Genomic DNA, 18,549 nt, shown 5'->3' with positions numbered 1-18,549 from the left:
TGCCTACCATCCCATGGGCAATGGCCTTGTTGAGAGGTTCAATAGGACCTTGGGCAATATGATCAGGGCACTGCCTTCTAGGTCCAAGGATAAGTGGCCTCAGATGCTTCACACATTGACCTTTGCATACAATTGTACCGTGCATGAATCCGCTGGGTATGCTCCGTTTTACCTAATGCAGAATTCCAAAGCTGCCTGTGGATGTCATGTTTGGTAACCTTGAGGGTGACACTGATGTCGTTGACTATGACAAGTATGTAAAGAGGTTGAGAACTGATCTGAAAGAAGCTCTAACTATTGCTCAAAGGAACATTTGTGCCAGCCAGCACAGCCAGGCCAAATTGTATAACCGGAAAACAAAGGGCTGTGATATCGAGTTGGGAGATCAGGTTCTATTGGCCAACAAAGGTGAACGTGGGAAGAGGAAATTGGCAGATAGGTGGGAGCTCACACCTTACAAGGTAGTTGGATTAAACCCTCAGTGCCATATTTACCGTATACATACTGTTCACCGCAATTTATTGTTGCAAGCTAACTTTCTTCCGGTGGCATTAGAAGATTCTGATATACTGTCTAATGGTAGTTGCACATCGGTGTCTATGGGCATGAAAGCGTCCCTGGCGAATGATTGTGTTTCCGGGATTGAGCCCCGTGTATCCGACCGGGTTGCCAGTTGGGTGGAAGAATGTGCTGCGCTTGAGAGCCCTAATCAGAGTTTGCCTAGCAGAAGTAGTAGTGTTGTATCGGTAGACACAATCTCTGATGTGTTGGGAAAAGATCCTTCAGCATCAAAGGCTGACTCTATGGAGGAAGGCAATAATTCTGAAGCTCCAGAAGCTGAAAGTCTGACTCGTGAATCTAACAGTATGTTTTCCGAGGTTATCCACGACGATAATCCTGTTGATGATATTGAACCAACTACAAACCAAGAAATGACTGGAGTTAGGACCAGAGTGGGCAGGATAGTGAAACCTGTCAACAGGTTGATAGAGAATATGACCCAGTCCATCAAAACCCTGAAACCCTTCCGGCTGGTAGAGTTATAAGATCTCTATTAACTTGAGAGTGAATTGTTAGATTATTTGTTTTTGTGAGATTTAAACTTTAAAGTCAAGTGCCTTTGAGTCATTGTTGTGCAGTACACTGTTGTTTTGGATCTGAGATGAAGTGTGAATGAATGAATGAATGAATGGTGTTTAAGGCACCATTTGCGGGTGATTGCAGTAGGCCTGATCAACCTGCCGTTCTTACCTTCCCTGTGAGTGGGAAACATATTTTGTTGCACAAAATTCTAAATAACAGTTGGTCTGAGTCCAGTGTGTATTTTCCCCGTAGTCAAAATTTGTGAAGTTCAGGGGGGAGGATGTAACTGGTATAAATAGTGCCTTGACTGGGTTTTTGTTTTGATTTTTCTTTTCTCTTATTTATATGTTTCTGTATTGAAGCTCTTTTTTTTTTTTTTCCCTTTTTTTCCCCACTTTTCTCAAATTATTATTTTTTTTTTATATTAATGTTACACTTTGTATATTCGAGGTGAAGTGATGTACTTCACAAAATTTTGGTTTCATCATTTTTATTTAATCTAACAAACATTTCTAAACACTTTTGTTTAATTGTTTTATCTAAAAGTTTGAGGAACCTTTTTTTTGAGTATTTGTTTGGGGAGGGAGTGTCATCAACGGGGCGCACCTGGGGGTTCTCAACGTGTGATATGCGTAGGCTTCAGTCTCACTGCACAAGGCTGGTGGACGCATGCAGTCTGCGGTCCTCCCTATAAACAATTCTGGTATGCTGATGTTTTTGCTTGAATGTGTATATTAATCACTGGATTAGTGTGATTGAATTGTTTCAGCATTCAATAGTGTTAGCTGCAACAAAGATGTACTGTTTAATGTGTGATTTTGAGTAAGTCAGTAGTTTGTGGTGCTAACTAATTAGCATTGTATGCTAATTTCAGTGTGTACCAGAGTGGGAGGAGCTGCTAACCCGTTTGTTCCGATGATTTCTCTCTATTAACAGGTACACTATCTGTTATGTTTTGTTTTATAGTAGAAACAAGAGTTGGTTGATAGTTGATGAAAGTTTTATGTAAAGTGTTATAAAAGGGTAAGAATATAATTTGATTATTTGTGCTGAGTGTGATGCACATTGTGCGGCTTGCACATGACCATGTATAATATGCTGAGCACATTATTTAATTTTGAATGTAATGTGTACAAACACTGGGTTTAAGAATGGGTTGTAATTGTTTTGTTTAAAGTAAAGATATGTTTATTTCAATGCAATATACACAAATGTAGTGTTTGGGAGCATATTGTTTAGTATAAAAAATTTAAACAGGAAGTCTATATGTTGTAATTATTATTATTATTATTATTATTTCTTTATTCACATGTTTTTTTTATTTGTTTGATTGAGTCTCACTGCACGAGGCTGGTGGACGCATGCAGTCTGCGGTCCTCCCTATAAACAATTCTGTGTGTACCAGAGTGGGAGGAGCTGCTAACCCGTTTGTTCCGATGATTTCTCTCTATTAACAGATTAAAAGTGCCAAAATTCATCGCCGAGTGGTTGTGTGGTTCTTGTGGGTGAAGGTGTCCATCCCAGACACGCTACACTGTGTCTCGCTCTGCTCACTCACAGTCACACACAGAGAGCTGTTCTGTGTGTGACTGTGAGTGAGCAGAGCGAGACACAGCAACACAATACATCTGTATGTGTGTAGGGGAGGGGCGCTGTGACTAGCCTATCACTGTAGGGGTGGGGCGCTGTGACTAGCCTATCACTGTAGGGGAGGGGGGCTGTGACTAGCCTATCACTGTAGGGGAGGGGCGCTGTGACTAGCCTATCACTGTAGGGGAGGGGCGCTGTGACTAGCCTATCACTGTAGGGGAGGGGCGCTGTGACTAGCCTATCACTGTAGGGGAGGGGCGCTGTGACTAGCCTATCACAGAACGCTGACACAATCAGCTAGCCAATGATGATTTTCATTCAATCCGAGCACAGATATTGACTCGTATTACTCGTATAATACTCGTACTCGGCAGAAGTGCTTTATCCGTACCGGATACTCGTTTCAGCCAAGGATCCGGCTCATCTCTAATGGATATGACTTTGTTTATTTTAGAGAAAACTGGACGGGTGAGTACTTCACATGACATATGTTGTGGCACCCTCTGTAGCATGACATATGTAGCATGACATGACATATATTGTCATGTCAATCCAAAGGCCTTAAACGCTTGAACCCGGGAAATTCTGCTTGCAGCTTTAATTATTATTAATTATTAATTAATATATTATTATTAATTAATATATATAATAATTATATATAATTATTAATTAATATATTAATTAATTAATTATTATTATTACTACTACTACTACCATCTGACCAAGTTTGAGCTCTCTAGGCCTTACGGTTTGGGCTGCACGACCGTTTCTAGGGCGGAATAATTATTATTATTATTATTATTATTATTATTATTATTATTATTCCGCCCTAGAAACGGTCTTGCAGCCCAAACCGTAAGGCCTTAGAGAGCTCAAACCTGGTCAGATGGTAGTACTGGTCACAGTTACTCAGGGCCAAAATCTCAGCGGAATCGGACAAAAACGTGTTTGTCCCCATAACCCCTAAACCCCTAACACCCCTATGTCCAAATCTCAAGTGCTTTATATCATTGAATATCACAGGCGTATTGTTTACATGTATTTGACTGCATGCAGCACTGCGCAGACAAATCAATCTATGACATCAAAATTCCACGAGAGCCATTCAAAAGCTTATCACTCTCGCGTTACATTGATCTCATGTGTCAATCGATCTGAGCCGCGCAGGTTGCTAATCTCTCTATTGTGATATGCCTCAATGGCAAATAATCAGATAAAAAATGCTAAATTAGTACATAACTACATAAGAACAACCTCTATATTGCGATATGCTCAATGCAAATAATCAGACTAAAAGTCATGTGTTAAACAGTGTTTATTGTTTAGAGAACATGAACTGGAGCTTATTTTTAATTAAAAAAAAAATAGCTCAGCATCACATATTGTATTTAGATAACATTGTATTTAATAAAATATATAAATAATGACTTAAACACGATATAGAAAACTAAAATAGATATTTATTGACTGATAACACTTTACAGATCTTACAACACACACTGAAAAAAATGATTCATTCAATTTACTAAATTTATTTAAGGTAAGTGGTCGCAATCAATTTATTTTAGCTACATTTAAACAAAAAAATTATAAAGAACATTTTTTTAAACAAATTTTTTGTTTAAATGTAGCTTAATTAAATTAAATAAATTAGCTTATTATTCATATATAATAAGAATAACAATATGATACATTTATATTGCGCTCAAAATGCTTTAGATATGGAATGAGGGATTTCATTCAGGATGAGCTGTTTGCCATATCCTCTACTACACCATAATATATAAAAAACAAACCACTAATTACACCAAATAACACTCTTTATTCAGATTTAAAAGCGATTTGGAAATACAAAACAAACTATTTGCTGCAATACTGATAAACTATCGCTAATAACCCCATCAACAATGATGTTTACCATCAACAAACCAACAGAAGCATTTTTTCCGTAACACACCGCACGTCGCCTGAGGAAATCCAAAGTTGCATCGAGCGGTACCACAAAGCCAGCCGTGACAGCGGAGATAGTCGCAGATGTGACTGTTTATGTAACCGGCAAAAGAAAATAACATATTGTCGACTCATCAACCTACATGAAACACGACTGCCCTCTACAGGTTTTGTATCGATAGAGTTCCGAGTTTCCCCCTTCGATAGAGTCTCGCAGAATGCCGGAGGTCCCCGCGGCATTCTTCTCTCCGAGGCAGGCTTTTTAAAAGGCCACATCTGTAGCGATATCAAAACGTATATCAAGCGATTATTCTAGGTTTAAGATGTATTGCCGATGTGTTCACCCTTTGTAAAAGGTAGGGAATCAGAGTGTAATGTGTACTAGCGGAACCGGGCTAACAGGCTAGTGATGCTAACCAGCTAGCAGCGGGCGCTGGGAAAACAAATAAATAAAGATATTAAAAGGTAAGGAGTTAAAGTATAAACTCAAGATAAATCGTAATTGAATAAAGATACTCAGCCAAGCAAACAAATGTGACGCGCAAACAATTCAAACACCGCGTATTATGACCATAGACGCTACAACCACTCTAACCGCAACACAACCATACGTGCCTACCTGGTGGCTAAGGCTATTGGCGAGCCCCCACTGTCGTCGTTAATGCAGGTTCAGTGGCCCCCGGTTCCGTATGGCATAACACAAAACCAAAAAAATTCAAGGATGGCTACAAGCTCGAAGCTTGGAAGATGTGAGAGCTCCAAATCTGCTGCTGCTGCTACACGCTGCTGCTGCTACACCGATCAGTGCCAGCAAACGTGACATTACTGTGGCTTGTGCTGTCCTCCACAATGTGGCCTGCCCTAGGAAGGAGAGGGCCCCAATTTTTTTTTATTTATTTGGCCTCTTATGATGTTTGTGCTGTATACTGTGTGTAATACAAGCTTGCAGGGAGGCTACTGCATCCATTCATTTGTCTGTTCAGTTGATGTGTATGGATTTGTCCTGCATTTATCTCAGTGTGCAGGCATGCGGGGTGTGTTATATACAGACCTCTGCATGTATATTTATCCTTTTGTTGTATAATATGCTTTGATTCTGTGCTTTCCATCTTGTAGAGCAATGGTCCCCAACCCCCGGGCTGTGGACCGGTACCGGTCTGTGGATCAAATGGTACCGGGCTGCCCAAGAAACATGAAATTATTTCCATTTTATTTACTGTGGCGTATTTCTCTCGGTTTGTGCGACTTTCCATGGACGAGAGGTTAACCGGGAGCTGAGAGACGTCACCTAAAGCCGCACCAATACCGCGCATGCGCAAAATATCGTCATATCAGGGCGGTTTTAGGTGACGTCTGGAGCTGAGCGGCTGCAAGCGGCAGTGGCGTTGTAGCTTTGGTGGAGAGAAGGTGTGTATCGCTCTTCTCTCTGTTCACCGGTACTTTCTCATGTTTAACAGTGCTTAGTGTACTGTACGTGTATATTGTGTTTGCTCAAATTTAACCCACAAATTAGCAAAAATGAGTACGAAACAGACATCGTTAGAAAGTTTCCTTGCGAAAGGAACTTAAATCACTTAAATCCCTATTGCCATTTCCAACATCCTATCTGTGTGAAGCGGGGTTTTCTGCAGTGACAGCAACCAAAACAAAACAACGGAATAAACTGGACATAAGCAACACACTTCGGGTGTCATTGTCTCCTATTACCCCCAGATGGAACCGTCTCGTTGCAAAGAAACAAGCTCAGGGTTCTCATTGATTTAGCGTTCTAGTGAGTTAAAATGTTTTATCATTTTGTATTAATTTTTTAGTGCAACTGTATTTTATTTTGATGGCATGTTTAAATACAATTAAATTAAAATTATTAAATCAAAACAATCTAAAATATAAACAATCAACGTACCCCCCTCAGCGGGCCGCGGTAAAATGATCAAACGTTGACCGGTCCGCTGCGATAAAAAGGTTGGGACCACAGTTGTAGAGTCACTACTGTATGTGACTTCAGTTTCGAAAGGAGCTGATGGTTTACCTGCTTTGTTTTATACTTATTCAATAAAGGAACATAATGTTACACTTTGTGTTTTTATATTTATATGGAATGTGTATTTTATATGACAGAGTATTAGGGCCACACTGAGGAAGAAGGAAAAAGTCATAAATTTATGAGGCTGGTTTTTTCTGCAGAAAAGATGCATATTCTTTTTACAGTCCTGATACTTATGACAATGTGATGCTGATGTGGCAAAAGATTAAGTATGTCCTTGTTTGTGAAACCATACTGAAGAACAATTCCACGAAATGCCCCACAGCTGTCATTTTACACGCGTAAAGTGTCTGAGTCAGAAGAAAACAGAAGAAACACCAGTATAACACCTACTTTACAACACTGAGAAGAAGCAGCGTCATCTGAAAAGAGTAACATCGACACACACACACGAATGTGAACACAAATGTTAATGAAATTAATAAACTAAGTGAGAGAGGTAAATGTCACACTTTCGATAGTAGTCGGCTATACACACACACACAAAGGTCTGACTTCAAAGGACGATTCAAATAGGCAAGGTGGAAGCTCCTGTGAAGATGAGGAGCCTTGTTAACTACAGTATCACCCTAGAATCCTAGGGACCACTGGCATCTTCATGGTCTGCCTGTTAATAAAAGAGAATTCAGAAAAAACTCCAGAAAATCCCACTTCTATTAGAAGCTGCAGAGATGTGTATGAAAACACTTACTGGCAACTCGCCAATTACACTGCCAAAATGATCACAAATGAGTCCTGTTATGTGTGCATGATGGTCCCCACATCTGCAAGCAAACGCACAATGATTCCCATGAAAAGTAATGGTAGTGAACTGAAGGCCATAGCCCAATACTGTAAAAATTCTTACTGCATGTTTAAGCAGGATGCGTATGGAGTGCCGAATGGTACCCATTTAAGTCTAGTGATAAATTCACCAGCCTCCTTATTGTGTGAAGACGGAGGACCTGGGAGGACTGGTTTAACTAATGCCACTATACAGTATGTCTACGGACTCTAATGAGTGTGTTGAAACGAACACCCAAGGTAAATCAAACGAGAATGAACACATTCATTGCACAGCCTTCTCCTAAATTAAACTACACACACTGTTTTGTAGGAAACATACCATTGAACAGGAAACATACCATTAGGTAATATCGCCAGCCAGAGATGCACTCACTTATATTACCCATATTCAGATGACGGGACCTGCCCACAGGCAGAGTGTTCCCTTATTCATCCATCTGACACCGGAACACTACTCAGGGCTGACGATTGGTATTGGGTTTGTGGTAAAAATGTGTATTTGGCCTTACCCCGTAACTGGGGAGAGTACCGTCCTCCTCTAAAACAACGGGTTACAATATTATTAAAAGACTTCATTCTCAAAGTCTGTGAATATTCTTTTTTTTCCTCTGTGGCCCTAGCATTTTATATATAGCCTTATAGTCTATGGGAAACTGTAAATTATCTAATGATAGCAACATCATCTAAAAATCATCATTTATCCAAAATGATTGAAATTAATGATCACAAACGTTTAAATAATGACAGTGGGTCTAGTTATATGTGATAACAATGTATAGTGGGCAGTGGAATAACTATTGTTTTCCGTTTGTGGTGACTGCTGACTGATATAAGGGATGAGATTAAATAGATCCTAGAACTTAGCCTGGTCTGGAGCAGGCTAGCTCCACAGAATAAATCTCCATGGTAATTTATACCATAACATCCTACTGCCCCCTAATCCAGCTTTAGTGCAACCGAACCGCCCCAGGTTAGGTTCACAGAGTAAGTTACTATGGTAACTGACTCTGAGTATAAGTTACCTCTTTTTCAGAAACGGACTTGACTTAACCTGCTTTCTCGGCTTTAACATACCTCCCTTTCTGAAACGGAAAAGCCAGAGTTTCCCTCATTTCAGGGTTAACATACTCAGAGATTTCACTTAACCTGCTTTCTGAAACAGGCCAAGGGTCTCCCGATTTTTGAAAGCCAACATTGACATTTGAAATCACCAAAACAAACACGCCCCTAACCCAAATGGGTCCCACCCCTGTATCGATAGCTCCGCCCACACATACATACGTAACCCAGACAACTAATGGAAAGAAATGTGTCTTTATCATAGCTGAAGGGAAGAACAATACGATTGCAGATAAACAAACAAGCAAAAATGACACACAAGCATAATCATGCAAAGGACAAAGGCATATATTAGTTCTGTGTAACAAAGCAAAACCAACCTTACTCACCTATCGAGAAGGAAAAAAGCGCCTCGGCATCTTAAGTAAAGTTGGCCACATATTCACAGATTGGATTGAATTAATACTTGGTGACAGGAAATTGTCCAAGAAAGGAGAACGGATAAATAAGATATCAATGGTAGAAAGGCCAGCTCAAAAGTTGGTTTTGCTATTAGAATCAGAATGAACTGATTTACATGTGGACTTTATATATCTCCAAAACACACAAAGGTTAAAGAAACATAAATGGAAATTATTCATATTTAAGAGACATGGAGACATTTGGTGGGAGGGTATCAGACGTATTTGAATATTTTCTTTTATTATAAATTTCATTTGTTTAAATAACATTTTGCCATATTTTGAGTTTTTGGATGTTGTTCAATTTTGATATAAATAGGGGACTCTTATTTTGAAAAGCGGCAGCACCCATTGCAGTCACGGTTTTTTCACGGTTGTGAAAAGCATCACAGCACTACGGTTCTCAGCTCTAAAGTTTTATATTTTTGTTAACACCCCCCTAAAGGGCATAAGCTCTTACTGTGATCTGTTGGAGTTATCAAGGCTCAATAAAACTTCATTAAGACCATCAGTAAAGTTTTGCTCGTCATTAGGATGGGGTCAGCTACACTTTATAATTTGTATTTATTTGCATAGATACAGTATATACAAGTGTTTTGTTTGCTATTTTATTATTTGTATATTAATTAATTTCACTGACACTGAAAGGCAGAAAAACGAATCAGTATCAGAATCAGAATCAGGTTTAGTGGCCAAGGGTGTTGACACACAAGGAACTTTAACATAACATTATACTACACAGGACAGGACAGTAGATTAGGTTTAACACTGCAGACAGACATAAGTGAGTTAAACAGACTAATCAGTAAAACCTCATACTGTTACATGTGTGGACTGAATGATTTGATTTCTTACTGTAAAGGTTAAAAACACAGGAGAAAGTAAATGGCTGAATCTTCATCACAAACAGAAGGCAGAAAAAGGAGGAACATGGAAGAACCAGAATTATGTAAGTTATACAGTTTATGCATGATTAGTTTTCTGTATGTTTTAATGAAGTACTGTCACTATTATAATCTATATTGTTATAAAATGATCTCAGTGAATGGCTTAATTGTCTTAACTGCCTTATGTAACAAGTATAAGAGTTGTGTTATAATACACAAACATCTTAGAAAGACATTTATTTACACTGATCCTGTAACTATGGAGGATTTATATTACTTTATTAGTTATAAATTCAATATGTAATTCAATAAAGAATATTTAATGAAATGTAAGAAATAAATAAGACCTCATTAGAATTATATTATTTATTATTGTTTTATTTATTTTCTTTATAGTTTGTATTTATTTGCATAGATATATAAAAGTGAAATGTTTTGTTTGCTATTTTAATATGTGGATATTAATTTATTTCACTGACACTGAAAGGCAGAAAAATGAATCAGAATCAGAATCAGGTTTATTGGCCAAGGGTGTTGACACACACAGGGAACTTGGTTCCAGCTGTTTGTGACTCTCAAAAGTACAGACATAACATTATACTACACAAGACAGGACAATACAGACTGTACAAGAAAATGCAGACAATGTGATACAATATAGACAGTATGACTATTAAATATAATACAGAATATGTGACTGGTCAGTTATGTACTGTACATAAAGTGGGAGAAGTGCATGGTAGTGCTAATAACAATATGCAGCAGCAGTAGTGTGTGTAACATACACAGATAATGTGATGACTGACAGTTCTGATAATGCAGTACTTGTAGATATGAAGCGGGGAATATAATTATGGTGAGTTGGTAATCAGGGTGATTGATTCAAATTTAAATGATTAAAAAAAACAAAACCTTGAAAACAAGCATCATGAAAAACTCCCTGAAAATTGTCTCTATGTAACTGAGATAAATGTCTGTAGAAACTAAACATAAAATATACAAATAATAACAAATACATAGAAACTGTTAAAGAAAGATGTAAAATAGTTACCAAATAATATATTTAGCAAAATCTGTGACTGATTATTGTTGTGGAAGTTTTTGAGAAAATAAAAATAGCACACTGTTCAGAACGAGCATGAGTAAAAAGGTTCACAATGTATTTGTGCTGCTGCACAGCAGGACCCAGCGCTCCTCGTGTATCATGAGAGAGGAAGGGCCTAGAACATTTATTACACTGAGGTTATATAGGAATGATTTATAGGCAGACAACAGAAGAAAGGAAAACATCAGCAATCATTGGCTAGATGCACAACGCTCGATCATCTACTGATCAGGATCTTACCAAGGTCTTCCTAAGTTGTTTATGAGCCTGAGTCTCACCATCACGTCTCCAGCTCCTGAACCCTATAATATTGTACACAAATTCTCTCTGGTAATAACAATTTATAGTCACAAAGAACTTCTAGTCACATGCACAGAAGGTCAGACAGCTTTCATAGTAAAATATTACATCACAATAATGTGTTATATGTAATATTCATCTTGAATATTGATAATGATTATTACAAACTTCATTTAACAAAACCTTGCAACACTAAATAACTTCAAAATGTATAACGTAACACCAAACAATGTAGAACACAACATTTTAAATACACATTGATGTCTAAAAGTCTAATACTTATAAAAGATTAATAATCTAGGAATCTGTAAATGAACATTAACATGAAACTACAGGCTGAAAAATGTGTCACTTTGTTGAGTAAAAATGTGTTATTGTTGGCGCTCGGCAGTGACACTTCGTTACATTCCCAACTCAACTTTACAACTTTACATTTACAACTCAACCCCAATCCTGTCACAAAAAAGAATGTCACTATACAACCAAGTCAAAATGAACAAAGCTCATTTATTCCCAAACATGAAGTGCAGGAGGGTTTGAAGAATTCAAGAGGGGGATCAGGACAAAACAATAAGCAGAACCCATCTAACTCATTTAGGGAGAAACTAAATAAGCTACAAAAGAAAATAAAAAACAAAGATTACAACACAATACACTAACTCCATTACTAACATAAACAGGAGAAAACAAGATCCAAAAGAAATGGCACCCCTTCCCTACTAACCCCTCTCCAAATTAACAATAGAACTGAACAAATAAAGAATGAAAAACTGTAACAAATATTAACTTACAACCAAAAGAAAAACTTCCTGTTACAGAGATGTCAATTCCAACAACAGAAAGAATAACAAAATATCAAACAAACTCAATCAAAGTACAATCACTAAACAGTAAATACAAACTTCTGGGAGAGATTTAAAGCACCTCCCAAAAACAGCTCACTCTCTCACACAACTAACCACACCAGCACCCACCCAACCACCCACACACAACTAGCAGGACAATGCTGTTTAAATAAACTCTGCATCCTCTCATCATCCAAACAGAGCTGATGTTCAATCAATGATGTCAGATGGCAACCATTTTTCACTGAAATAGTCATAAATCTATTCTACAAAAATAACATTTTTACACTAACAATAACTGACACCCCAACAAGTGCCTTTACACAGTTTAGGAAAACTTGTAGACATTCTGGTCTGTGATTTTCACACCTAAACTACAGATGCAGTCTATTTACACCATTTATCAACAATGTGTAACATTTTCTTTTCTAGTTTCTCATGACTCCAGCAGTCTCCTGTCTGATCTGCTGCTGTGTCCGATCTGTGTGGATGTGTTCACTGATCCAGTCACCACTCCGTGTGGACACAACCTCTGTAAGAGCTGCCTTACACAGTGCTGGGACAAGAGTCAACACTGTCACTGTCCATTATGTAACAAGAAATTCACCAAGAGACCTAAACTGAAGATTAATACAACACTGAGAGAGGTTGCAGAAAACTTCAAGAAGGCACCTGAGGTTCTTTGTGATGCCTGCAGTGGAGAGAAGCTGAAGGCCCTAAAATCCTGTCTGGATTGTGGACTGAGTTTCTGTAAAATTCATTTAGAGCCACATTATCATGTTCCAAAACTTAAGAAACACAAACTAATAAACCCTGTGGAGAACCTGGAGGCCAACATATGCCAGAAACATGAGAGAGTTCAGGACCGACTGAAGAAGATAAAAGAGATCAAACACTCAGTAGAACAAAGCAAAGTGTGTACAAACATGACATGAGTTAATATCTGATAGATTCAGTAGTTTTATTCTTGTTTGTAGAAATGAACAAAGTTCACTATCAGTGTTATCTGATGGAAGTGAAAATGTGTTCCTCCTTTAGAGAAGCACAGCGAAAGAGAAAGCAGACAGTGTTGAAGTCTTCATTGCTCTGATTCGCTCCATTGAGAGAAGTCAGGCTGAGCTGCCGGAGATGATGGAGGAGAAGCAGAAAGCAGCAGAGAGGAAGGCTGAAGGACTCATTAAAGAGCTGGAGCAGGAAATCAGTGTGCTAAAGAGGAGAGACACTGAGCTGGAGCGGCTCTCACACACTGAGGAGCATCTCCACCTCCTACAGGTCAGTGTTCCTCTCTCTGCTCACTGACAATGCAGAACATCACAGAACAACACTAACCATGCTGAGGGATTTCTCCTCTCTCCTGCTCTACTGTAGATTTACTCCTCCATGTGCAGCCCTCCACACACCAAGAACTGGACTGAGATCAGCATTAACACTGATGTGAGTGTGGACACTGTGAGGACAGCTCTGTCTCAGCTTCAGCAGTCTCTGAATGTGAAACTCACTAAATCACTCAATGACAAGTTAAAGAAAACAGGTGAGAAATTATTTTGTACTTTAGATTTGATAAAAAAAAGTCTCTAATAATAGACTAAAGTAGATGTTTTGCAAAATCTAAATATTAAATACCAATAACTGATCTGAAATCTAATGACAGTGATGTTTTGTTGTAATTAGTTTCCACAGAACTGAAGAGGATTCAGCAGTATGCAGGTACAGTGAGCTTTCTGATTTCCTCTCATATTAAAATGTACATATCAGCATTACACCACTGCATCAGCAGACTTATTTTCATCTGTAGATCTCTCCAGATAAAAGGAGTATTAAAGTGTCTCATTATCCTCCTCACTATAGCTCCTTATTACTGTCATGCACTAAAGCCCTTAAACCCTTTTCTACTTTAGAAACACTGATCATCTTCTTACATTTCACTAATAAAATAATGCAGGAACAGATGTATATTTGTACAGAGATTAATTTTATACCTTTTGAACTGCATGATAAAAGATGGATTTCTTTGACTATCAGTGGTAAATGTAATCTTTATGCTGTCCAAAAGGTGAGAGTTTCAAAGTCATGCAGTTAGAAAAGAGTTTTTACACCATACAGTGTTTCTGTCATTTACAGATAAACTTGAACATAAAAGTCATGAATGTATTCTACAAAAATATATTTTTTACACTAACACTAACTGACACCCTAAACAAGTGTCTTTGATAAAATATTTTTTTGTACCAGTTAAAGAAAACATGTAGAAATTCAGGCCTGTGTTTTTCAGACCTAAACTACAGACACAGTTTACTGTATAGAGACAATTACTGAACTATTTTGTCCATCTGTATCAAGATTTTTCTTTAAATGTGTTTCTCTTATGTTCTGTGTCTCTTTCTGTCTTTCCTGAGTGATAAAAATCACAAACACAAATATATCACTAAAGTAAAGATGCAAAAGGAAAATATTTTATATTTTTCATCAGAATCAGGAAAATCTCCATATGTTCTCACTAATGACAGAGAGAGAGAGAGAGTTTGGAAATGTGTGTGTGTGTGTGTGTGTGTGTGTGTGAATGAGTATATCTGCTTATGGTGGTGTGAGTTATGATTTCTTCAATCTTCATCATTTACCCAGACGTCTACCTTTTAGTGTAAAACTCTACAAAACAAACAAATAACTAACAAACTTGAGAGGAAACATTTAAAATGTGATTATTCAGTATGCTATCAGGTAACACAATACATGTCAAGCTCATCAACATTTCACTGAATTCATATGGATCATTTTATTCTCACAAAACACAGAAACAAGGCATTATGTATTTGAACAAGCTACAGTAAGTTCAGAAGTACAGACTCTAGGAAAATCCACTGGTGTCCCAGGGGCAGAAACCAGGGGTGTAGATTCTCCTCTGTCTTCATCATATACATAGTAAAATGTTCAAATCTCACTATAAGAAGAAGCAGCACCTCTGGAGCAGAGGGCCTTTCGCTCAGGGGCCCAGCAGGGGCAGCTTTAACCCCAATCCTCTGCTCATCAACACAGAGACTTAACCACTTTAACTACCACTGCCCCAAAGAAATAACACCAAATAACAAACAAATAAATAAATAAATAAATAAATAAATGATGTTTACTGTATATGTTTTAATCAGTTACAGACTGCCTTCATTTGGACTTATGCTCTGTATAATTAGGGGTCAAGCCCCGAAGGGGCATAGACCCCTATTGTTATCGTTAGTTTTCTTATTAGGGTTCAAGCGCGAAGCGCGGAACCCTATTGTATTCGTTCTGATTTTTATTATTAGGGTTCAAGCGCGAAGCCATTAAAAATGGCTGTTTTTAGTGATTTTTCCGTTATAGCGCCAACAAGTGGCCAATCGCCACGGTTTTTGAACTGTGACCACAGTTTGACCTCTTTCACATGTGTCCCAAGTTTGGTGTTGATACCTCATTTAGTTCTTGAGTTATTGACATTTTAGTAAAACTGGCTCCTCACAGTCCGAACGTTTTGGGGCCCTGTAAGGACCCTGTACGGTGGCCGGGAAGTGCAAAACAAATGAACAAATCCGAAAACACATTAACAAATCCGAAAACAAATTAACAAATCCCAAAACACATTAACAAATCCGAAAACACATTAACAAATCCGAAAACACATTAACAAATCCGAAAACAAATTAACAAATCCCAAAACACATTAACAAATCCGAAAACACATTAACAAATCCGAAAACACATTAACAAATCCCAAAACAAATTAACAATTTACAATTGTTACAATCACATTCACACACACACACACCCTCTCACACACACACACAGACACTCACACAGACACACACAGACACTCACACTCACACAGACACACACACTCACACAGATGAGGAACACACACACTTACACACATTTACACACACACTCGCACACTCACATACTCACACACACACACACTCACATAAACACACATTTACACACACACACTCTCTCACACACACACACACACTCGCACACACACTCTCTCTCACACACACACACACACACTCACACAGACACACTCACACAGACACACTCACACACACACACACTCACACACACACACACACACACGCACACACACACACTTTATTGTCAAGTATGTTTTCACATACGAGGAACACACACACACACACTGACACACACATTGACACACATACACACACAGACACACACACTCACACACTCACACTCACACACACACTCACACACACTCTCACACACACACAGACACACAGACATGCACACAAACACACAGAGACACACACACACACACACTCACACACACACACACACACACACACACACGGGGTCAAGCCGATCAGATGCGCTCAGAACATGTCGCTGATGAAACATACCAAGTTTCCACACTCGTACACTCACTTACTCACACACATATTCACATACACACACATTTACACACACACACACACACACACACACACACACACACACACAGACACACACACACATGCACACTCACACAGACACACTCACACACACACTTTATTGCAAAGTATGTTTTCACATACGAGGAACACACACACACACACATTTACACACACACACACACACTCATTCACACTCGCACACTTACTCACACTCGCACACTCACATACACACACTCACAGTTACACACTCACTCACACACACTTACACACACACACATACACACACTTACACACACTCACACTTACACACTCACACTTACACACACACATTCACTCACTCACACACTCTCACACTTACACACACACTTACACAAACACTCACACCTACACACACTTACACACACACATTTTGAATTTTCACGTTAAGTTCGGTATTTTACCAATGCAATGCCATATCGCTACGAAACTTGGTATGGTTCATCAGCGACATGTTCTGAGCGCATCTGATCGGCTTGACCCCGGTATCGCTTGTATCTAATTTTATTTCAATTAATTTATTTTAATGTAAAAAATGTCTGGAAGCAAATTCATTCACACCAAATCTATTTATTAAACGTGATGATTTGTAAAACCTTAAATAGTATGAGTCACATAAAGACAGGAGAAATTATTTTTTTATAAAGTAACTGGTAGAAGCTCTAGTGCAGAGACATTATTGTTGATGACAGCTAACTGGAAGTAAACGTTACACTAGATACTTTTAATTTTACTTTCCATATCAAAATGCTCTTATGTAATGAGAAGTTATGTGAATCCATGTGCAGGAGTTAAAATTTAGATTTAACATTTAATTTACATTTTTTAGATGTTCAGAGATTCATATTTTATAATTCAGATTTTCAAAATAACTGTTTTGTGTCCTGACATTAAATAAACCCCCAAAGGTTTGAGTCCAAATTCCACAACTTGGAGTAAATCCCTGTTCTTTCCCCTTCACTGTTCAGCTTTATGATTGGATTGAATTCAGCTTCACTTGTAGAAATGAAAGATTCTAGATGTTAGTAAAACATTGTGTGGAAATAATGAATGATTCTGAATGATTTGTTACACCGTGTATGTGGAAAAGTGATGAGTATAAAACTCTTTGTCTATCAGAGGGGAATGTTGTTGTTTTGCTGGACAAAGAAGGCTGAAAGATTTATAATCATACAGTTTAAAACGACTATAAAAACACACAGTTTCTCTCAATCACTTGAGTCCCATGTTTTATTTCTAAATGTAAAACCTACCAGATATTTATCACTAGAGACACATTTTTTACCTCAAATGTTTTTCTCTCATGTTCTGTGACTCTTTCTGTGTATTTCCTGAAAAACAAAAATTACAAACACAAATTAATCACTAAAATTTCAGAAGGAACTTTTTTATATTTCGTATCTGTAACAGACTCCTATTATAAACTGTATTTTTGAAATTTTAATGAAATAAAATTTAAAAAATCTTCTACAAATTCTTTTATAAATCAATAATGAATATGATCCACTGGATGATGATGTAATATTTTTTACATGTTTACTCATATCACACACTGTGTTTCTCTCAGTGGATGTGACTCTGGATCCTGATGCAGCTCATCCTGAACTCATCCTGTCTGCCGATGGAAAACAAGTGACACATGGAGACAAAAGACAGAATCTCCCTGATACACCACAGAGGTTGTATCGGTATATCTGTGTTCAGGGAAAGCAGGGTTTCTCCTCAGGGAGATTTTATTATGAGGTGCAGGTCAGAGGGAAAACTGGCTGGACATTAGGAGTCGCGAGAGAGAACATTAACAGGAAGGGGAAGATTACACTGACTCCTCAGAATGGATTCTGGACTGTGTTACTGAGGAATGAGAATCAGTATGAGGCTTGTGAAGGTCCCTATGTCTCCCTCAGACTGAGAGAGAAGGTGGAGGTTGTGGGGGTGTTTGTGGACTATGAGGAGGGTCTGGTCTCCTTTTATGATGTGAAGTCCAGATT

At 38.1% G+C, this 18,549-nt stretch overlaps 1 protein-coding gene across 1 annotated transcript in view; it reads left to right on the top strand.

The window, feature by feature from the left end:
- The first annotated feature begins 9,358 nt into the window (after positions 1-9,358).
- Positions 9,359-18,549, top strand: part of LOC132859445 (nuclear factor 7, ovary-like) — a 16,124-nt gene continuing 6,933 nt past the window's right edge. Inside the window, exons 1-7 of the mRNA XM_060890191.1 lie at positions 9,359-9,512; positions 9,836-9,922; positions 12,543-13,024; positions 13,149-13,382; positions 13,479-13,641; positions 13,782-13,817; positions 18,129-18,535. Coding sequence (XP_060746174.1) covers positions 9,859-9,922; positions 12,543-13,024; positions 13,149-13,382; positions 13,479-13,641; positions 13,782-13,817; positions 18,129-18,535 — 1,386 coding nt within the window. The 5' untranslated portion in view covers positions 9,359-9,512; positions 9,836-9,858. The remainder of the gene's footprint in view (positions 9,513-9,835; positions 9,923-12,542; positions 13,025-13,148; positions 13,383-13,478; positions 13,642-13,781; positions 13,818-18,128; positions 18,536-18,549) is intronic.

The sequence above is a fragment of the Tachysurus vachellii genome, chromosome 16 (genome assembly GCF_030014155.1).
Source record: "Tachysurus vachellii isolate PV-2020 chromosome 16, HZAU_Pvac_v1, whole genome shotgun sequence".
In the NCBI taxonomy this organism is placed as follows: domain Eukaryota; kingdom Metazoa; phylum Chordata; class Actinopteri; order Siluriformes; family Bagridae; genus Tachysurus; species Tachysurus vachellii.
Note: the sequence above shows the minus strand (reverse complement) of the source record. Positions and strands in the feature narration are given on the sequence as shown.